The 24,022-nt window shown below is 41.6% G+C and overlaps 1 protein-coding gene across 1 annotated transcript in view; it reads right to left on the bottom strand.

Moving 5' to 3' along the window:
- The window catches only part of KCNQ5 (potassium voltage-gated channel subfamily Q member 5), a gene marked incomplete at its 5' end in the record, with an annotated part of 363,603 nt that overhangs the window by 84,202 nt on the left and 255,379 nt on the right, over positions 1-24,022 (bottom strand). Inside the window, one exon of the mRNA XM_083377082.1 lies at positions 10,608-10,734. Within this exon, the coding sequence (XP_083233208.1) occupies positions 10,608-10,734 (127 nt within the window). The remainder of the gene's footprint in view (positions 1-10,607; positions 10,735-24,022) is intronic.

Genomic DNA, 24,022 nt, shown 5'->3' with positions numbered 1-24,022 from the left:
AACTCAAGCCAGCATGGAAAGATAAACCATCTACTATACATGGATGACTTAAAACTGTATGCGAAAAGCCACACTGAACTTGAATCAATACTCAGTGCAGTTCAACTGTTTAGCAGCGACATCAGAATGGACTTTGAACTTGGAAAATGTGCTATATTACCAATGCAGCAATGAAAAATGGGAAAAATAGAAGGAATAGAACTGGGAAATGGAAGTATTATGAAAGCACTAGCAAAGGATGATGGTTACAAATACCTAGGCATATTGGAAGCAGATAACATCTTGAATGGAAAAGTTAAAGAGTCAACAAAAAAGGAATATATCAGGAGAGTCTGCAAAATACTAAAATAAAAGCTGAATGCTGGAAATATAATTAAAGCCATTAATACATGGGCAGTCCCAGTGATAAGCTACCCAGCTGGAATTATCAACTGGACTTTGGCTGAATTGGGACACCTAGACCGGAAAACGCGTAAACTTTTGAATATGCACCACGCTCTACATCCACGAAGTGACGTCGACAGGTTGTACCTGCCAAGAAGAATAGGGGGCAGAGGGCTACTGCAAATCCACCAAACTGTAGAAGAAGAAAAACAGTTTGAATGACTATGTAAATCAAAGTACAGAAAAATTGCTGCAGGCTGTGAAAACAGAGAACATTATAAAAATAACAGAAACAAAGGCAGAATATAAGGAAAAATGGCTGGATGACAGACTAAATAGATGGAAAACCAAAGCTTTGCATGGACAGCATTTGAAAAATATTGAAGGAAAATGTGATAACAACTTGACATGGGCATGGTTTAAGATGGGAACCATCAAGAAAGAAACGGAAGGCTTAATACTGGCTGCTCAAGAACAAGCACTACACACTAATGCCATGAAAGCGAAGATACAAAAATCTACTGACAACCCAAATTGCCGACTTTGCAACAACAAAGTTGAAACTATTTCACATTTAATATGTGAGTGCAACAAAATTGCGCAAACTGATTATAAAGCTAGACATGACCGAGTTGCTAAACTAATCCACTGGGCATTGTGTAAAAAATATGACTTGCCTGTGTCCAAAAAGTCATGGGAACATAGGGTGGAAAAAGTTGTTGAGAATGAGAAGGTGAAGATCTTGTGGGACTTCCGAATACAGACAGATCGCCATTTGGAACACAACATGCCAGATATCGCAGTCATAGAGAACCGAAGCATACAGTTGATTGATATCGCTATACCAGGAAATGCCAGAGTCAAAGAAAAAGAACTGGAAAAAAATATGAAATGCTGCGACCTGGCCATCGAAACTGCGCAATTATGGATGTAACAGTGATACCCAATGTCATCGGGGCACTGGGAACTATGTTCAAAAACTTTACAAAATACATCAAGAAATTGCAGCTTCCTGCAATAACTCTAGCAAAGCTACAAAAAACTGCACTACTCAGAACATCTTACATTTTAAGGAGATACCTGGTTGATACCTAAGATGCTGGCAGCAACCCATGTCAACCATTAATGCCAGTCAATTTGAGTGTTCAGTTGACTGAGTTTCATGTTTTATGAATAAAAGTTTTATAATAATAATAAAAGTTGGAAGAGACCTTGGAGGTCATCTAGTCCAACCCCCTGCTCAGACAGAAAACCCTATACCATTTCAGACAAATGGCTGTCCAGTCTCTTCTTAAAAACTTCCAGAGTTGAGCATTCACAGCTTCTGGAGGCAGGTTGTTCCACTGGTTAATTGTTCTAACTGTCAGGAAGTTTCTTCTTAGTTCTAGGTTGCTTCTCTCCTTGATTAGTTTCCATCCATTGCTTCTTGTCCTGCCTTCAGGTGCTTTAGAGAATAGCTTGACTCCCTCTTCTTTGTGACAACCCCTGAGATATTGGAACACTGCTATCATGTCCCCCCTCGTCCTTCTCTTCATTAAACTAGACATACCCAATTCCAGCAACCGTTCCTTACATGTTTTAGCCTCCAGTCCCCTAATCATCTTAGTTGTTTTTCTCTGTATTCTTTCTAGAATCTCAACATTTTTTTACATTGTGGTGACCAAAACAGGATGCAGTATTCCAAGTGTGGCTTTATATATTGTGTCGCTCTCCCCCCAAAAAAACTAAAAAACCACAACTTTATCTGATTAAACAAAAGATAGAATGGTAGGGAAAAATAAATACCACAAAAGAAGGGCAAGAATCCTTGGATCTACTTAAAAATTTCACATTTGCAGTATAGCCACTGCAACAGCATCCTAGATTTACCTGTTTTATTCATGGCTAACGTAAAAATCAGTGACGAAGTAGATGTGATCTCTGGCCAGCAAAGTGGGATGTCATTCTAAGCATGCCCAATCTTCTCAGCAATAATAAACTATCATTAAGAGTATTCAAAACCATGTCCTATTGAATAAGACAGGTCTTGCCCACAGGCCTATCTCATTTAAGTCATCTGTTTGATTTTACTTTGGCATTGTATTTTTTTTACTTTTGCTGGTTATTGACCAAATAAACTGTATATAGTCTTAATAATTTTAACTTACAAAAGAAATAGAAAGGGAGAATTAACCTCTGGGTGAGCACCTGAACAAACGAACAAACAAAAGTCTTTAAAATATTGTTTAAAAGCCAAAATTGATAGGGATATTAAACTTTTGTAATATCAATAGTAATGTAATTTTACAGTAATGTAATTCTAATTTTATAACAATAAAATTAGAATTCCAGAAACAAAAACCAAATATTGGGCCTAGTAAAAAAAAAGGGAGCAAAAAAGGCCAGGAAATACTTAGCAGGACTAAATATGCACAAAGATGCAAGTACACTGAGCTAATCATTGAATTTAAAAATGTAATCTAAATCGGAAGAATCAAAGGTTTTGGAAAGTTGACAAGGAAACACATGATTCAGTAACAGCATGGGAGAAAAGAAAACTGTAATAAACTGAAATTTTTATAAAAGGGAATGTAGACAGACCAGTTTTTAAAAACAGGAGAACATGTGATAGCCTTAGAAGAAGAAAGGAAAGAAATAATAACAAAAAATTATGAGTAAATAACATTTCAAAAGGGTGACTGGAGGGAATAATCTATGGCAGGGCTTTTCAACCAATGGTACTGGTACCACCTGTGGTATATTGGCACCTGATAGGTGGTACGCGACCATCCTAGAAAAGTGGTAGCCGGGGAGGGGAATGAGCTGAATCGGTGGCAGCACCGCACAAGCCTGAGCGAGAGATGGCTGGAGCTGCAGGGCTGTCAGGGCTCAGTGGAAGCGCCAGGATCACCACCAGGCTTCAGCTGGAGCTCGGCGCTGATCCCGGCACGTCTGCTGAGCCCAGAAGAAGCGCTGATCAGGTGGAATGTTGCAGCATCTCCAGGGTCTTGTGATCTACATTCAGATGCTTGGCAATTGATTCATATTTATGATGGTCACAGTGTCCCAGGGTCATGTGAAGTGACCAAAACCTGCTGCAACCACCCAACAGATGGGGGGGAATAAAAACCAAACACACTCCACCCCACCCCTGCTTCCAATCCTCAACAGAAATGCTCACAACAATGAAAACCTTGGACAGGAAGAAGAGTGCTACCGGGCGGGTGGGAAGGTGTCTTTCTTGGCTGTGGCTTGGGGGGGCACTTTTTCAGTGCCATTGTAACTTTGAACAGTCACTAAGTGAACTGTTGTAAGTCGAGGACTACCTGTACTTCATCACTTTTTTCCTTTTTTTTTGTTCATCAAGTTTTTGACACCTTGCTAGGCGACTGGTGGTACTCGGATGTTGCCATATCCTAAAAGTGGTACAATGGGTGAAAAGGTTGGAAAGCCCTGATCTATGGAAACTGAAACTAAATTGAAATGATAAAGTTGGAACGTGTTCTGCTGTATAACTACAAGTCTGAAGGCAACATGAGAGAATATTGGCAAGGTGGGTGGTGCATAACACAGAGAAACAACCTGGTGAAAAACACTGTATGAGTAAAAGAAAATTGCAGACTCCTCTGAATTTGACAAATAGAACAGAAGGAATTGAGAGGCTAAAAACAAAACAATAAAAAAATAATTAGCTTCATGAAAAAAAGAAAGTGAAAAGGATAAGCAAGGTGATAATGAGAAGAAAGTAACTACATCTATAAAAACAGGAAAGTACAGACAAATGAAGATTGTAACTTCCACTGTAAATTAGTGGAAGAGAATTGCTCTTATAGCTTTTAAGATCAGAAACACTACATCGTTTGTCCTAGCCAAAATATGCTCCCTTTTCCTTAGCTAATGATTCAGAAAAGTATCCCCCCCTAAGTGGGCCTGATTTCATTTGATTAAATGTGCTTCATTTCTAATTAATACTGAGTATAGTATTTAACATGAAAAGCTTTTCAACAACTATTTTGCTAGGTTCAATGAAGGCATTTGATTGGTTATGTCTAATCAAACTATTAACAAGATCATATTTTGGGGGGTGGTCTTAATATATTAATTTATCAGCAGCAGAAGCACTACTCCACATTAATAATTACAATGCTAAATGTGTTGATATAAAAGAGTGACATATCATGACTCGTCTACTCTTTTCCAATGTTGTTGCAATCTCATTATAGTCATTATTTAGGATATTCAGAACGAATCCACAGATTAAAAGAATACCAATTGATCATAAAATCCACACTAATAACCTGTGGTTGATACATTTTTAATCTAATCTTAAAGCAATTCTATAGATTTAAAAGATTAGGATTTCTACCCTCTTTTGGAAAGTTTACAGAGCTAAAAATAAATTGTGGAAAGTCAGAGCTCATTCCTTTGTATACTGTTCTAGCTGCTCCATTAACTATGCACAAATTATCTGGCTTTGCATTACAGTTTTCAAGTGTTAACTACTTGGGAATTCAAATGACTAAAGATGTAAAATACTTCATCCATAGAATGGAAATCCAACAATTAAATGACTAATGGACATACTACAATAATGGAAAGCACCATGCATTTACTTTATTATCAAGAATGGGTACTGTAAAAGTGATGGCATGACCTAGATTTTTTTTTCTTTTTCTACTACCATCTAGGTTCACAATAAGAAATGGATAGGTATGCTGGATAAATTTATACATGGAGGGAAGACGCCAAGATATAATAGTAAGCCTGTATGCTGCCCAACTCTCAACAATTCTGGGCAGCTCACAACAATCAAATTATTATATATCACTTGATAGTAAAAGAGGAAATAGCCTCTCCCATTTCACAGTGGTATTTATAGGATTTTTATTTCAGAAACAGTGGAGCTGGGCATTGACCAGTAGCTAAAAGGGTGCTGTTCCTTTCTTGTGAGTTCTTTCCTTTTAGTTTTTTCTCCAAGAAAGGCAACTGACTCATATTTCCAATCTCTTTTATAAATTTATATATGGAAAAAAGAGGACATATTTGGGACCTTAACCATCTTCTATTTATCCATTTTAATATCATATTAAAGTGCAACCATTGTGGGGTAGGAGTAAGTGATTACAAAGACTTTGTAGTTTTCCACAGCAAAGACCAGTTTTAAATCCAATGTGAGTCATGGAAGCTCATTAGAAGCCTTGGCACTAATCACTTTCTTTTAATTCAATCTATTTTATAGGGTAGTTAGGGGAAAACAGTAGAGGTAGTTCAAAGTATATAGGTTTATTAAATTAGATTTATTAAATTTATATGCCGCCCTTCTCCCTGAGGACTCAGGGCGGCTCACAACAATAAAAAGTTAAAAAATATAAATACAAAAATTAAAAGAGACATAAACAATATAAGAAATAAGAACAATTTAAACCAATAAAAACCAAAATTAAAAACCATGATCAGTTCAGGCACGCTTGTTGGAATAACCAGGTCTTTAGGTCACGGCGGAAGGACCGAAGGTCAGGGGTCATCCGCAGCTCCGGGGGCAGTTCGTTCCAGAGGGTCGATGCGCCCTCAGAGAAGGCTCTCCCCCTGGGGGTCGCCGGCTGGCATTGCCTGGCCGACGGCACCCTGAGGAGGCCGACTCTGTGGAAGCAAACCGGGCGATGGGAGGTTGACATTGGCAGCAGGTGCTCTCGCAAGTACCCCGGGCCTAAGCCATGTAGGGCTTTAAAGGTGATTATCAGCACCTTGAGTCGCACCCGGAGGGCAACCGGAAGCCAATGCAGCTCGCGCAGGAGTGGTGTAACATGGGAGTATCGAGATACTCCCATAAGCACCTGCGCAGCCGCATTTTGCACCAGTTGAAGCCTCCGGGCGCACTTCAAGGGCAGCCCCATGTAGAGAGCATTGCAGTAATCCAGGCGAGAGGTGACAAGGGCATGGGTGACCTTGCATAGGGCATCTCGGTCCAAAAATGGACGCAACTGGCGTACCAGGCGAACCTGCGCAAAAGCCCCCCTGGTCACGGCAGTTAGATGATCTTCCAAATTAAGCCGTGAATCCAGGAGGACACCCAAGTTGCGGGCCCTTTCTGAGGGGGGCAATAGTTCCCCCCATAAGAAGAGATGGAACCTGTTGGACAGTACGAGATGCCGATATCCACAGCCACTCGGTCTTGGAGGGGTTCAGCCTGAGCCTGTTCCTTCCCATCCAGACCTGCACCGCCTCCAGGCACTGGGACATCACGTCAAGGGCATCACTGGCTTGGCTCAGGGTGGAGATAAAGAACTGGGTATCATCGGCATATTGGTGATACCTCACCCCAAAGCCACGGATGATCTCACCCAGCGGCTTCATATAGATGTTGAACAGGAGCAGGGAGAGAACCAACCCCTGAGGTACCCCACAAGAAAGGGGCCTCGGGGTAGATCTCTGCCCCCCTGCCACTACAAACTAACGGCCCGAGAGGTAGGAGGAGAACCACTGTAAAACAATGCCTCCCACTCCCAACCCCTCGAGCCGTCACAGCAGGATACCATGGTCGATGTTATCAAAAGCCGCTGAGAGGTCAAGTAGGACCAGGACAGAGGAGCAACCCCTGTCCCGGGCTCGCCAGAGATCATCTACCAATGCGACCAATGCCATTTCCGTGCTGTAACCGGGTCTGAAACCGGACTGGTACGGGTCCAGATAGTCCGCTTCATCCAGGAATTACGGAAGCTGACGCGCCAAAACACTCTCGACAACCTTTGCTACAAAGCGAAGGTTGGAGACAGGACGATAGTTATTCAATGAGGTCGGGTCCAGAGCAGGCTTCTTGAGGAGGGGCCTTACCACCGCCTCTTTTAAGGTAGAGGGGAAGACACCCTCTGTCAATGAAGCATTGACAACTGCCTGGAGCCAGCCTCGTCACCTCCCCGGCAGCCGAAACCAGCCAGGAGGGACATGGGTCCAATAAACAAGTTGCAGCGCTCAGCCTACGCATAATCCTGTCCACATCATCCAAAGTCACAGGGTCAAACTCACCCCAAATGGTATGACCAAGACCTGCCCTCTCCACTCCATCGGATTCCGCCTAGTCGGAGTCCAGACCAGTCTGGATCTGAGTGATTTTGTCCTGCAGATACTGAACAAATTCCTCAGCCCTACCCTGCAAGGGGTCATCCCTTGGTCGCTGGTTAAGCAGTGAGCGGGTCACTCTAAACAGGGCGGCTGAGCTGCGGATGCAATGAGAGCGGAAAAGTAAGCATGCTTTGCCGCTTCCATTCACCACTAGGTAAGACTTAAGACAAGTTCTTAGCCATGTTCGATCAGATTCGGATCTGCTGGACCTCCAACAGCTCTCTAGGCGTCTTTTCTGGCGCTTCATCTCTCGGAATCCCTCGGTAAACCAGGGGGCCACCCGGGATCTGTGCTGGGTCAGAGGCTGCAAAGGCACAACTCGATCCAAGGCCCCAGCAGCAGCCCTCTCCCAGGCTACCACTAGGGCCTCAGCAGAGTCGTGGGCAAGGGAAGCAGGAAATGCCCCAAGCTCCATCTGGAACCTCTCAGGGTCCATCAGGCACCTGGGGCGGAACCACCTGGTCGGTTCCGCCTCCCAGCGGCGGGGGGTGGCGTACTGAAAGTCTAGTTAATAAATAATACTACTGTATACTTTTTCACTAGGATAAATTCCTGTAATTTAAGGGTTAATTATTATTATTATTATTATTATTATTATTATTATTATTATTATTATTATTATTAATTGAATTTCTATACCGCCCTTCTCCCAAATGACTCAGGGCGGTGTACAGGGCAATAAAATACAACGTACAAAAGTTAAAAGTAAAATTAAATTAATTTAGCCCTAACAATAAATAGTTAAAAATAAACCCAAACCCTTAGTCCAGGCTGGCCTGTTCAAACAACCAGGTCTTCAGATCACAGCGGAAAGAGCGAAGGTCAGGAGCCATCTGGAGCTTAACAGGCAATTGATTCTAAAGGGCTGGCGCGCCCACACAGAATGCTGTCCCTCTGGGGGCCACCAGCCGGCAGTCCCTGACCAACGGCACCCTGAGGAGGCCCTCTCTGTGGGAGCGCACAGGACAAAGGGAAGTTGGCAGCAGGTGCTCCCGTAAGTAATCTGGACCCATGCCATTTAGAGCTTTATAGGTCATCACCAGCACCTTGAATCTCACCCGGAGGGCAACTGGAAGCCAATGCAGCTCATGGAGAAGAGGTGTTACATGGGAGTATCGGGAAACCCCCATCACAACTTGTGCGGCCGCATTCTGCACCAGTTGAAGCCTCCGAGTGGTCCTCGGAGGCTTCAACTGGTGCAGCCCCATGTGGAGAGCATTGCAGTAGTCTATCCGAGAGGCCACGAGTGCATGGGTGACTGTACGCAGGGCATCCCAGTCCAGATAGGGCCGCAACTGGCGCACCAGGCGAACCTGGGCAAAAGCCCCCCTGGCCACAGCTCCTACGTGGTCTTCCAGACAGAGCTGTGAGTCAAGGAGGATACCCAAGTTGTGAGCCCTATCTACGGGGGGGTAACACCTCACCCCCCATAATTAAAGATGGAATGAACTGAATTTCCCGAGATGCCGGTACGTACAACCACTCAGTCTTGTCAGGATTAAGCCAAAGCCTGTTCCTCCCCATCCAGACCCAAACCGCCTCCAGGCAACGGGACATCACATCAAGGGCATCACTGGGGTGGTTTGGGGTAGAGATGAAAAGCTGGGTATCATCAGCATACTGATGATACCCCACTCCAAAACCATGAATGATCTCGCCCAGCAGTTTTATATAGATGTTGAACAGGAGAGGCGAGAGGACTGACCCCTGAGGGACTCCACAAACGAGAGGCCTCGAGGCCGACCTCTGCCCTCGTGCCAGCACCAACTGCGAACGACCCAGGAGGTAGGAGGAGAACCACTACAAGACAGTGCCACCCACTCCCAACCCCGAGGCGCCGCAGTAAGATACCATGGTCGATGGTATCAAAAGATGCTGAGAGGTCTAATAGGACTAGGACAGAGGAACAACCCCTGTCCCGAGCCCGTCTGAGATCATTCACCAGCGTGACCAATGCCGTCTCCGTGCTTATGATAATTCTAATATATAATTGTGATTATATTTATATTCCTTGATAGCAATCACGCTGAGGAGAATTGATTAAATGATTCATAATTCAAATAGGGCAAAAAATTGAACCAAAGATTAATATATAAGGAAAACTCTAGATCCCTCGTGTTCTTTTAGCAATTATGTTCATCTAGGAAAATATCAACCAGAGGTAAAGTTTCAAAACTTCATCAAATTTAGAAATAAAATATAAGATATCTCTCTGATTAAATAATTTTTGAGAAGCGGACTGTAATAGCCAAATTTGTGTTGGAGTTGATTGAAAATTAATCACACTCTAGGTCTACAAACATTAAAATGTGCTGTAAAATTCTGCATAGGAAGGAAAATTAAAAGAATCCCTTATAACAGTTTATGACTCCCATACATGCCACATGCAATGGAATCCTTTTATTGCCTTTTTTTCAGAAGTATTAGAAATAGATATATTGCACCTCTTTGTGGACTTCCTAGGATATATGGATCATTTTTATATTTAACTATTTCTGGTTGATAAGTTTGATAAGTCTATGTTCTTGGCAGTGCCAAATTCTGTTATGCTCCATTTTCGATTAAATGATTCATGGTAATATGAAATCTTTTAATTTTATTTATATATGAATTTCAGCTCATTCTTTATAGTAGACTATTTTTTCTTATGATAATTAGTTAATTAATTGACTAATTAACTTAGGCAGGAAAAATATGGATTAGGTATGAACCTCCTTATGCTGTAAGGAAAAGTTCCGCAGTTTCTTGACAACACCACTAGCAAAAACTTTTTCTCAAAATGGAATCAGTCAAATGTAAGCTATAATTCGATTCAAAATAATAGCAAAGAAAATTCTGTGTTTCTGTAACTTATTTTTTTGATACCTTTGAGACAGTCCTGACTCCTTTAAATTGCCTGGATTAGTCTCTGTAGTTTTCTTAGTAAGATTTTCAGAAGTGGTTTGCCCTTGTCTTCTTTGTAGGACTGAGAGAGAGTAATTGGCCCAGGGTCATACAGCTGCCTTTGTGCCTAAGCTGGGAGTAGAACTCGTGGCCTCTGATGGGTTAACAACTATATCAAACTGGCTCTTTTTCTATAACAATACTGTTTTTCAGATGAAATTATTCATACCTGAACAACTCACCTATTACACAGAAAGGTTTCCTTGCAAATCGCAATCTTCCTTGCCATCCACGGTACCTACAACAGCAGCCCGCAGACCAGATGCGTATGATAAATTCCAAACCAAAGACAACAATCATTACTGATTCCTAGGAGGAAACAAAAAGAGGCAACTAGTGAAGTCAGCCAAGAGAACAGAATCAAAGAAATTCATATGGGATACTGTCAAATACCTATAGTGTTTAACAATCTTGAAATAATATTTATTTTTACAACATTTATCCTTCCCCATTTGTTTGCTTATTTGTGTTATAAGCATCATAATTAAAATAAGGCATATTACACAACATAAAATATAAAATACAAGATTAAAATATGTACAAGTTAAACAGATCTTGCCCAGAGACTAGCAACATTCATTGCGTTCTGTCATGCTGCCATGAGGTCCCCAAATATGCACTGATCAGGACACAAAGGACAGGTATACATATGTGTCGTTGTCATCTACATGTCATCACAATTGCAAAGGGCAGAGGCCACTGGATAGCCCCATTTGTTCAATGTGCCTCTGGATCTTATTGTACCCATGCTCAATTTATTCAACAATTTCCATACTTCCCAACTTTCACCAGACCCAGGTGCCAGTTCCTCCATTGGTTCCACCCAGTGTTGGTTCTTTGTAGTTTTCCATAGATCCTCTCTGCTTTTAAATTCTTCAAAGACTTCCATTGACCTAAGGTAACTTTACCTAGATTTTAATCTCTGATGAACTAGTTGAAGGCCACAGAGAGGGTGTTGTTTAGATATTGATGGTTTGAACATCTCTCTGTATGCTGCTGCTTTTCTACGAACAGCAGGCAGGGCAATGATGGTTAGATGGTAGCTGGTTTAAGGCATCTGATAATAATTCTGCTAGCTTCATTCAGAACAACATAAACCAGCATGTGCTGATTCATACTACACTGGGCAGCCATATTCAGCTGATGAGTAGCAGAGAGCTAAAGCTGTCCTCTTAGGGATTCTTGGTTTGGCACCCAGGTAGAGCTCATACATTTCCTAAGGATGTTATTTCATCCACTGACCTTCATTTTAGTGCTGCTTATAGATTAGGGGCTTACCTAGAATGACCCCTAAATATTTAGGGCTGTAGCAATGCTCCAATAATGCCCCTCTCCATATAATGTGCAGCTTACTAGCAGCTTGCTTACCGTGAAGATGGAAAGTCCATCCCTGAGTTTTTGCTGGATTTGGCCTTAACTGGTTATCACAAAAGTATCAATCCAGGTCCACCAGGGCTTCAGTTAAATACTGTTCAACCTCCTCAAATGTTTTTTCCCAGTACAGCCATTGCTCGATTGTCAGTATAGGTATAGTTATTGGTGCCTTCAGGGAATGGCTGATCACTGGTGTAAATATTAAAGAGATGGAGCCAATGCATTACCCTGTAGTAAGCGGTTCCTTTGGTTCCTCCATCTACTTCCCCTTCCCTGGAACTCTACCAAAAACACAAGGTTCTGAAGCAGATTCCTGATTATATTTGTAAGTTTAAAATCTTTCATAATATCATACGCTTTCTGCTTCAGTCTCCCAAAACTGATAGTATCATATGCACCCATGGGATCTATGAATACAGTTCTTGTTACATTGACTTTTTGGAATCCATCTTTGATGTACTGGATCTATGCGGGATCTATGCAGTGCAACTTTTTGGGAGGCAAAATCAAGTCTGTTGTGGTATGAGAAGAGGTTCTACATCAGGGTTCTTCAAACTTGGCCCTTTTATGACTTGTGGACTTCAACTCTCAGCATGCTGGCTGAGGAATTCTGGGAGTTGAAGTCCACAAGTCATAAAAGGGCCAAGTTTGAAGACCCCTGTTCTACATCTACAGTGAGGTGATTTTGTATCATTCTTTCAAAGATTTTGTAGGTATGGCACAAGAGATAAATTGGATGGTAGTTCTTAGGATTATTGGCCTGTTTACTTTTTAAAAAAAACTGCTAGAACTTTAGCCTTTTGCTAGACCACCAGGAATCTTACATTTCTCCAAGCATTCATTAAACATTTCTAGTAGCCACTGTGTTGCTATTGGTCCAAATTGCTTTATCTGTTCAAAAATAATGTCATCCAAGCCAGCCAGCTTTCTGTGGCTTACTCTCCCTTATAGTCTCTTTCAATAAATTAGTTGTTTCATCCTTATTTCTGTTGATCTTAATCTTGTATTTTGATGGCCTTTGATTTGGATTGCCATTCTTAAGAAGCTGACTGGCTATTTGGTCTGTTGTCACATTGGCATAATCTCTAGAGTGAGTTGAGAGATGACTCAACAATCTCCATGCCTTGTGGCTACTTACACTCATGCCCAGTTCTGCTATTGTTTTAACCCAGCTTTTTCTCCTAGCTTCAGCTATAGAAATAATTAACTGCTGGCCTGTACTCACTATGTCCTCTGCCATAGGATCAACCTCAAAAAGAGTGAGATACTTCTGCAATTTGTCCTTTGTTTCTGCTGTAAGGCCTTGGATATAATTGATTTTACAGCCCCATGGAGTTGATAGCCAGGAGCATTTTTTAACAGCCTCCACAAATTTGTTATAATAGCTTGGTTTAGGTATTAACAGCACTGTCCAATAGTCTCTGAAATTTAAGTGAGTTGGCTTTTAAAAAGTTATAATTACGTCTAAAAGGGTTACTGTGAGGTCAAACTACAGCAGTAACCTGGTACATAATTGGCTGGTGCTGGGAATTTGGAATAGGTGGGTAAACTATTTTAACACACTGCTGGATTATACAATCGCTCACGGATATCAAATCCAGGTTATATCCCCTGCACCACCTTCCACTATTAAATGATGCTGGTGATTTGTTGTCATGTAAAAGGATACCACCAGATGTTGCTGTGACTGTTAAAGTCTCCAGTAAAAAAATCTATTTTATCCTTATTAAATGTATTAAATTCATCACCCTTGATTTGAATTAATGGCAATTTATACACTGAAGTGACCATACAGTTGCTCAGCTCTACAGTTATTACTTCTATGTTATTTATTACTGATGTGGTTGTGGACCAAACCTAGATACCAGGGTTCATAAAGAGTACACTGTCCTACTGTCGGTGGAGCCTCTCTTCCCCATAAGATCATTAAACCATCTATTTACATACTATTTATATGGATGTTAATTGGGATAAGTAAATAAATAACTGACATATTTATATCTACAATCAAGAATTTTCTCTGGAATATTCAAAGGCTTATTCCCAAAACATTTTAAAAAAACTTGAAACAGTAAATAAATCTTTTACCTTTTTTTTAACTAAACGCATTAGAGAGCCTTGAGGAAGAACGTGAATCATCCAGGTGTTTTGTAGCCCTCAGCTACTTTTTCACAAGTTAGACTGTTAAGAACGTGTGTTTTAAATCTTATATAAACTTAAAGCAAGTACTCTCAAACTCTGAATTAAGACCCCAGGGATTTGTAAGCAAATGTGAGAGAGGATCAAAAAATTCTTAGTAACCAGAATATCTGAAAGGCAAATGAGCAGGAAACAATTTCTCTGGAGGTCTGTGTCAACGCTGCTAACATCGAATGTTATTGCTTGACATGAGATGAAGAAGTAGCTATTTCATATGTTAAACTTGTGTATTGCTTTAAGACGTGTATTGTTTTAGTTTAAGGTTAGGAGGGGGGAATGAGTAGGATTGCACTTTCAAGGCCATTTGTCTCTCTAAAGAAGATAAGGTTTGGCGGTTCTTCTAACTGAAGGAAAACTGATTCTTTAAATTAATTGGCGAATATGATTAATAACAAAATTAGAAAGGTGGAGAATTGTGTTTTAATATATTGTGCAAGGGGCGGAGATTTCAGATTCCAGCTTCCTTTGAGCAAGCATTTGCTGGTGTATTCGGCTAATAAAGGACTTTTTATTTATTTATTTATTTATTAGTTGAATTTATATACCGCCCTATTCCCGAAGGACTCAGGGCGGTTCACAGGGCAGTTAAAACAGTACAAACAGAGAATAAAATGGAATTAAATTAGTACAAGCCCACAATTCATAATAACAATAAAATTAAATTTTTTAAAATTAATTTAATATAATTTAATATGATTTAATTAAAATACTTTAAAATTTAAAATCCCTCAGTCCAGGCCAGACAATTCGAACAACCAGGTTTTTAAGTCCTGGCGAAACGAGCGAAGGTCGGGGGCAGTCCGAAGCTCCATCGGCAGTTCGTTCCAAAGGGCAGGCGCACTCACACAGAATGCCCTCCCCCTGGGAATCACCCGCCGGCAATCTCTAACTGGCAGAACCCTAAAGAGATCCTCCCTGTGGGCGCGCACAGGACAATGGGAAGCTGATGCTGGTAGCAGGTGCTCCCTAAGGTAATCTGGACCAATGCCATTTAGGGCTTTATAGGTCATCACCAGCACCTTGAATCTTACCCGGAGGGCAACTGGAAGCCAATGCAGCTCGCGGAGAAGAGGTGTTACATGAGAGTATCGGGACACTCCCATTACTACTTGCGCGGCTGCATTCTGGACCAGCTGAAGCCTCCGAGTGGTCCTCAAGGGCAGCCCCATGTAGAGAGCATTGCAGTAGTCTAACCGGGAGGTCACGAGTGCATGAGTGACTGTACGTAGGGCATCCCAGTCCAGATAGGGTCGCAACTGGCGTACCAGGCAAACCTGGGCAAAAGCCCCCCTGGTCACGGCTCCTATATGATCTTCCAAACTGAGCCGTGAATCCAGGAGGACGCCCAAGTTATGAGCCCTATTAACGGGGGGTAACACCTCACCCCACATCATTAAAGATGGAGAAGAGTGATTCACTCGAGATGCCGATACGCACAGCCACTTAGTCTTGGCAGGATTGAGTCGGAGCCTGTTTCTCCCCATCCAAACCCGAACTGCCTCCAGGCAACGGGACATCACGTCGAGGGCATCACTGAGTTGGTTTGGGGTGGAAAGAAAAAGTTGGGTATCATCAGCGTACTGATGATACCCTACTCCGAAACCACAAATGATCTCACCCAGCGGCTTCATATAGATGTTGAACAGGAGGGGAGAGAGGACCGACCCCTGAGGAACTCCACAAAGGAGAGGCCTTGGGGTGGACCTTTGCCCTCCCATCAACACTGACTGAGAACGGCCCAGGAGGTAGCAGGAGAACCACCGTAAAACAGTACCCCCCACTCCCAACCCCCTGAGACGTCGTAGCAGGATACCATGGTCAATGGAATCAAAAGCCGCTGAGAGATCTAAAAGGACTAGGACAGAGGAACAACCCCTGTCCCAAGCCCGCCAGAGATCATTCATCAGCGCGACCAATGCCGTCTCTGTGCTGTACCCGGGCCTGAAACCCGATTGGTACGGGTCCAGATAATCAGTTTCCTCCAGGAACAGAGGAAGCTGATGTACTACCACACTCTCAACAACCTTCACCAAAAAGTGGAGGTTGGAGACCGGACGATAGTTATTCAAAATGGGTGGGTCCAGGGCAGGCTTCTTGAGAAGGGGTCTCACCACCGCCTCCTTCAAGGTGGCAGGAAAGACACCCTCACTCAAAGAGGCAGATATCACTGCCTGGAACCAGCCTCGTGTCTCCTCCCGAGCTGAATAAACCAGTCAGGAGGGGCACGGGTCCAATAAACAGGTGGTAGAGCTCAGCCTCTCCATAATCCTGTCCACCTCCTCGGGAGTCACAGGATCAAACTCAGTCCAGATAATACTACTCTCAAGACCGCTCGATTCCTCCCTGTCAGACTCTGCCCAGTCAGAGTCCAAACCGGTCTGAATCTGAGCAATTTTGTCCACAAGATGCTGGCTAAACTCCTCGGCCTGCCCCTGTAAGGGCTCCTCCCTCATCCCCTGATTAAGGAGGGAATGAGTTACCCTAAACAGGGCGGCCAGGCGATTATCTGCGGACGCGATGAGGGCCGCGAAGTAATTAGACTTCGCCGTCCTCATCGCCGCGAGATAAGACCTAATAAAAGATCTTAGTCGCAATCGGTCAGATTCAGATCAGCTGGATCTCCAACAGCTCTCCAGACTCCGTCTCTGACGCTTCATCTCCCGTAGCTCCAGAGAAAACCATGGAGCCCATCGAGATCTGCGCCAGGTCAGGGGTCGCAAGGGTACAACATGGTCAAGTGCCTTGGTGGCGGCCCTCTCCCAAGCCTCCACCAAGGCATCGGCCGGGCTGTGAGTGAGGGAGATAGGTATAGACCCAAGCGCCGTCTGGAACCGTTCTGGATCCATCAGGTGCCTGGGGCGGAACCACCTGGTTGGCTCTGCAGCCCAGCAGTGAGGGGTAGCGTATTGGAAGACCAGCTGTAGGAGGTGATGATCAGACCATGACAGGGGGACAATATTTGGCAAGCCCCCTCCCAGATCATCAAACCACTGCCCAGATAGAAAAAAAATAAGGTAAACAATGCCTCAGAGTCACTTGAAAAGCACGTTGGAAACTTGACAGCCTGATTTTTTTTTTTATTGAAAAGTTTTAAAAAATACAATTTTCCTTTAAGAAACCCCCCTTCCCCCTCCCTCCTCCCCTCCCTACCTCCCCCCTATCTCCCCCCCTCCCCCTCTCCCTCCTCCCTCCCCTGCCTCCCCCCCTCTACTTCCCCTCCTCCCCCCCTCCCCCCCCCTCCGACTTCCCAGAGCAAAATACAAGGTATATATCTAAAAAGCAATCATAAACAATCATATACTAACAATTATAAACTCTAAAATCCATCACTCTCTAGCTTATATAAAGTAAACCAATCCTTAACAATACTAAATATATATAAAAAACTAAAATAAAAGAAAACTAGCATCATTCCCATCTATGTTCTTCCACATTTCCCTATTACCTAAACATATTCTCATTTACACATCACAAACACCTATCCCTATTAACCTCTCTAGCCAAAATAGACTATAATAGATAGTTCTTACACAAATTAACCCGCATTAACCCACAAAACTTTCTTCCTCTTCCTCTGTAATAAATTGTCCATTAATTCCAAATTAAAGATTCTATTACCATACATATCATCCCAAAACTTTTAAAAACACAACTACCACTTGTCTATAAGTATATTGTGGAAGTTCCATAGATTTCTGCTGGTCTTATTTTTTTGTCTTTTTTGAGCGTTTTAAGGCAGCACGCGTCACCCTCTGTTCTCTAATATCATCCAAAAGAGTTGCAGCTTGAACTCCTCCTGTACCCTTCTCGTCTATCAGTCCATCTTCATCCTCTTGATGTTCTCCTTCTCCAGATCCCTCTGCAGCTTCCAGAAGTGTTGATGGGGTTACATTTAAAACATTGTTGTAAAAGTCATGCGCTTGCTTCACATTACCCAAACAGTACCTTTTGCCATCATACATGAAGCTCAGCCCAGCTGGGATCTCCCATCTGAACCTTATATCCCTTTGCTTGAGCTCTTGCACAAGAAAAATAAAATCCTTCCTTCTCTTTAAAATCTTTGGAGGAATTTCTTTTAGAACCAAAACTTCTTGACCAGCAATCACAACTTTGGTATCATAGGCAGCTTGTATAACTTCATCTCTAACTTCCCTTTTTACAAAATAAACCACCACATCTCTAGGCAACTTTCTCTGTTTAGCAATCCACGAATTCACACGAAACACTTTGTCCATACCTTGTTTTATTTCAGATGCTGGATGATTCAATACCCCCTCAAAAGCCTCAGAAACCAGCTGCTTTAAATCTTCCTTAATATTCTCTTTTAGGCCTCTAATTCTCACAGCAAACTGCATCTGGTAAAATTGGGCCAGACTCTGTTCACTATCCATTTTGTCTTTTAAATCTTCAATTTCCAAAACTTTTGCTTCTAATATAGCATTCTTTTGAGTCAAGTCTTGCACTTGGTCATCCAGCACCTCCACACATTTAGCAACTTTATGCACTGAGGACAAAATGTCTGCCTTCATCTCTCTAAGTTTCTGTTCCATCCTTTCTTCCATTCTCTGCTCCAATTTCTCCAATTTCTCCTCCATCTGTGCAAATTTAGCACCCATTGACTCCAGAATTAACTGGGTATGTTTTTCAAGATCCTTCGAAGTCAATACATCAGGAGAATGCAACGCCTGCAGTAATGATTGTTGTTGCACCGGAGAATTTCCAGCACTCCGAAAAGTTCTAGGGGGAGGTTTAGCCGCCATCTTTTACTTACAATTGTGACGCACTTTCACTTTAAGTTTTAAGCAAAGTCCATCAAGCTTGAGAGTAAAATAAAATAATCTTCTTCATCTCTTCATCTTTCCCTCTTGTACTGCTCTGCCTGCTCTTTTCCTTTCATAGTCTCTCCTTCAAGCAGGGATGGTCGCAGACGCCTGGCTCTGCTCCATAAAGTCCGGAGCAGAGACGCTAGCCAGCTGGGAGCAGCCCAGGCTACGGGGGAGTTCAATCCTTCAGCCGCCCAAGCTCCAAGCTCAGGCGGCCCCGGAGAACTCAACCCCCACCTGGGGGCTCACCCCCTCCTCTTCTCCCGAGGAGGGGGCTTCAAATTCGCCCGAACAGCTGATCGGCGCTGTTTCGGGCGAAAAATCACACAGCTGAGCTGCGGGCAGCCCGGGAAGGCTGTCTCCGGCGCCGCGGAGCCACCGGAAGTCCCTTGACAGCCTGATTTTAAGCAAACCCCTGCTTGCAGAGACAATGGGAAGCAGAGGGTGATGTTGAACAACTTGCTCCCACTTGCTCCAGAGATTGCATTTAGGATGGGAATCAAATACATTGGCTGGGCTTCCCTGGCATGCTAAACTCAAAGGAGGGGGGTTGACAGATGGTGTCAATGCAGCCAAGGTATGAAATCAACACTTCCAGCTCTGGGTAGTTAATAGCAGCAGACTGGGAGTGCTACATCCACACAGTGTAATCAAAAAAGGAGACTGCAGATCAGGTGATGGCCAGATGATAGCAAAGAGTGGTGAAGACCTGGAGGTTATCCTCAGAGCTAGAAATAATGTATGGTGCACCAAACTCACCACTTTGGTAAGTTCCTGATACACTTAGACTTCATCAATATAATTTTATGAGGGATCAAAAGATGTCATATAAATTAATTTATCATTTTAGAGGATCTCAGCAACAAAGTTTAAGAATCTCTAGCTTAAAAATTTCATACTTAAAAGCCCCAAATCCTTGGTGTAGGGTTCCTCTGAACTGAGAGAAACTGTGGACTCCTACACTAAACTATATTGTACCTAGACTGGGTTTGCTTAGCTGATTGCATGAGCCTAGTTCATTAAAATGAGTTATTGGGTTGGTGGAATCTCAGAGAGATTCAAACTTGTGCTAAAGCAGAGATGTGTAAGCAGAACTGATAACTTGCAAGCTTAAGAACAAAGAGACCCTTTTCTGGCTATAGCTATTTATTTGGCTTTATTAGAGCATTTACATTTGCTATTAAGAAAGATAATATTATGAGAAACTGTATGATATAGAAGAAATTTCATGGGAGAAAAAGATTCAATATATGGAAAAAATAATTTACCAAAAATTCCAGAAAACTTTAAAACTATGTTAAATGAGAAAATAACAATGATGGAACTGACAGAGGCTACAAGAAGACAAAAACACACACGAAAAACCCCCACCAGGACCAGATGGGCTCCCGGCAGAGTTATACAAATGTCTACAAGATACATTAAGTGTACCGTTGAAAGATGTGTGTAATGAACTTTTATTGGAGGCTAAACTCCAAACATATGGACAGAAGCAAATATTAGTTTGATACCAAAAGAGGACTCAGACCTGACACAGATAAAAAATTACAGACCGATATCATTACTAAATGTGGACTATAAAATCTTTACTTCAGTAATAGCAGAGAGACTGAAAAGATTTCTAATTGAATTTATACATCCAGATCAAAATGGAGTTCTAACAAAGAGACAAATAAAAAATAATTTAAGAGTTATAATGGACATATTGGAATATTATGAAATGCATCCAGGGAAACAATTGGCATTAGTATTTCTAGATGCTCAAAAGGGATTTGATAATGTTTCCTGGGAATTTATGACTCAACAACTAAAAGCCATGGACTTTGGACAAAATTTTATAAATATGATTGCAACAACACACCACAAACAAACAGCAAAAGTGACTGTAAATGGAGATTACACAGAAAATTTCAACATAAGAAAAGGCACAAGACAAGGATGGTCATTATTTCCATTGTTATTTATTTTAACTTTGGAAGTTTTAAATAGAAATATTAGACAAGACTCAGAAATTAAAGGACTAGAAATAAAAGGTGAAACTTATAAATTGCAAGCATTTGCAGATGACTTGGTATTAGAGGAACCTTTAGAGATGATTCCTAATTATTGTAAAATATAGAACAGTTTGGAGAGATAGCAGGACTCAAGATAAACAGAGAAAAAAACCAAAGTGATAGTTAAAAATCTTACAGAGAAATTTTTAAAAAGTCAGAAAAAATAGAATTACAAATAGTTAAAAAGATTAAATATTTGGGAATATACCTGACAGCAAGATGTTCAACAATAAAGGAAGATAACTATATAAAACTACTGAATCAAATAAATTTTGACTTGGAAAAATGAAAAAACTTGCAATTGTCGATGATAGGAAAAATTGCTACGGTAAAAATGAATATATCACCAAAAATATTGTTTCTATTTCAAACTATTCCTATAAAACTGGAGAAAAAATTCTTTGAATACTTAAATTCCCTAATTTAAAAATTTATTGGCAAGGAAAGAAAGCTAGAATTAAATTGAAAATTTAATTGAAGCTAAGCAAAATGGAGGTTTTGGCTTGCCAGAGTGGGTTTTATATTATCAAGCATCAGTACCAACATGGTTAAAAGAATGGATAACTCTTACAAATAAAAGGTTGTATTTCGAGGGACATGACTTACAAATCGGTTGGCTCACTTTCTTATGGTATGGGAAAAATAAAATTCATAGATATTTTCAAAACCACTATATATTAGAAATGCATTATTACCGTATTTTCCGGCATATAAGATGACTTTTTAACCCATGGAAATCATCTCAAAAGTTGGGGGTCGTCTTATACAGCGAGTCGTCTTATACGCCGGAAAATACTATTCACCTCTCTGATCTTTTGTGCTGGATGGCGGGATTGCTGGGTGAATGGAGGTAGGCAATGGCGACCCGTGGTTAAGCGGCCAACAGTGAACGGGTGATGGAGGGCAAACTCTTGTCAGATCATGGGGCGGCTGCTGCAGCCGCCGCCATTGCTCTCTCTAGGACTGGCCATGCTGGCGCTTCCAATGCTGGCTGTCAGGTCCCCGACAAGAGGAGGGGCAGGCGGTCCCCAGAGGCACACCGCTCAACAGTAGGAAGGGAGCACCTTTGCTCCTGCCAAGGCACTGCCTGACCTGCGCCGACCAGAAGAATCGCTTGCCCGGTCACGGAGTGCAGAACTGAGAGCAGCAGCGCACCAAGCGAGAGAGCTCAGAGGAAAGAAGGCGAGGCGCCCATTTGGCGGGGAAGGAGCAAAGCTGGGCAAATCACAGAGCACGTGGAGCAGGGAAACGTTACAGGGGAAAAGGGGGCAGGATTTAAAAGGCAAGGCAGGCGGGACGTGGAGACATTCTATTAGAAGTAACGAAGGAGCCTCCAGGCACTTTCTGGACTGGATTGTGCGAACTGAGGGTGCCGCTACAGTCCTCGTGTTTCCCAGGGTTGCCTGTCGTACCAGAGGTATTCCCTGTAGCCCCAGATTCTTTAGCTCCCCACTTTCCTTAATTCAGGCGAATTTTGTGCTCCGTGGAGAAACATTAATACGCAAATGCCGTTTGTTTAACCGTGCAAAACTTGGGGGAAACCTTGGTATTTGGGAACAGAAAGGCTTAAGACTTTTCATTTCTGTTTTATGCACGGGCTGGGAGGGTCACGAAGTTTACCTCTTATTTTAGCAACATCGTGGCATTAAAAAAAGGGTACTAACGCTAAACGAGTTGTTAATATGCAGATTGTGTGCCAGGAAGTGAAATATTGTGTTATTAGCCCAAACCCTATAATTTAACAGAAAAAGTAGGGGGTCGTCTTATACGCCGGGTCGTCTTATACGCCGGAAAATACGGTACTAATATGGGAAAAAATAAAATGTAAAATATACTTGAAAATTCCAGGATGGCTTTCAACAATGGAAAAATTTGTATATCCAAATTTAGTCAGTGTTGAGAAAATATGGACGTATAAAGATATTCTAAACTCTGAAGGGAATTTAAAATCTAAACAAGAGATGGAAAATCAGGTTATTGATCTATCATGGTGGGTATATTTACAAATGCAAGTGAGATATGACAAAGATGTTAAACTGTACGGATTTTATAAAGAGCATATTGGAAAAATTAAGAAATACCACCAGAGGAAGTAATAATTAAAAAAATACTAGATTGTGCGGAAATGGACAGACTTACTCTGAGGTTGAAAGAAAAAGAAACAATATTTTCAAACTTGGGACTTATTTTATCAATGGCTGGAGAAAAGAATAAGGGATTAAGAATTCAATTTGTATTAGTGAATGATAAACTCTGGCAACACGTTTGTTGAATAAGTACTTTTGAATTGTATTTAAAAAATCAATAAAAACTTCTTTTTTTTAAAAAAAAAGAAAGATAATATATTTGATTAAGTCATAATATAGTAATTTACTTTGGTTTACTATGAAATGTGACCCCAACCACTGTAATGTTTAAACCATGATTTATAGCTCATTACAATCTGTGAATCAAACTATTCTGGATGATTTAACAAACTAGTTAAAACAAACCACAGTGGGTGAAGCAACTAAGTGTTCTAAACCCAACACTGCTTAAATGAATTGCATGACTGAAACATGGGAACCATTATGTGCATGTATGAAGGTAAAATTTAATACAAATGTTAATGGCACAGGTCGCTAATTTGAACAATCAGGCTATAAGAATCCAATTTCAAATCTCCCATATTACATGTAGGTTGACCCTTCTATTAGAGCAGGACAACTTGTAGTAGAATTTCTCCACAGAATTAAATGTGATTTGATTCTAAAAAGTTATAGCATATAGTATGAACATATTCTCTCTTCTGTTGTACTGACTTTGCTAGCTTTTTATGCCTCAAAGCCTAGCATTATCTATTTAATCAGACAACAGAAGAAATTAGTGTAGGGCTGACCCTAAAATTAAACAGAATAATAAGGCTGCCTTTGGCAGCAAATCTGGGTGTAATTAAAGAGCAGTAAATTATTATTTTTTGTTATATTTTTATAACCAGAAGGGGACACAATTTGGATTTTTTGCCTTTTGAATCAGAATTTCTTGGACTTTTTCAAAATTAGTTGGATGAATTTAAGCATCATACAAACCATAACTCCGTGCAATGTTTGAATCCTGCTGGAGGGCCCGTTTAATTATTGCTGCAATTCACATATAGTATATTATGTC

The sequence above is a fragment of the Vipera ursinii genome (assembly GCF_947247035.1).
Source record: "Vipera ursinii genome assembly, chromosome: 1".
In the NCBI taxonomy this organism is placed as follows: Eukaryota; Metazoa; Chordata; class Lepidosauria; order Squamata; family Viperidae; genus Vipera; species Vipera ursinii.
The sequence above is the reverse complement of the archived record's forward strand: the minus strand, read 5'-3'. Positions and strand labels throughout refer to the sequence as shown.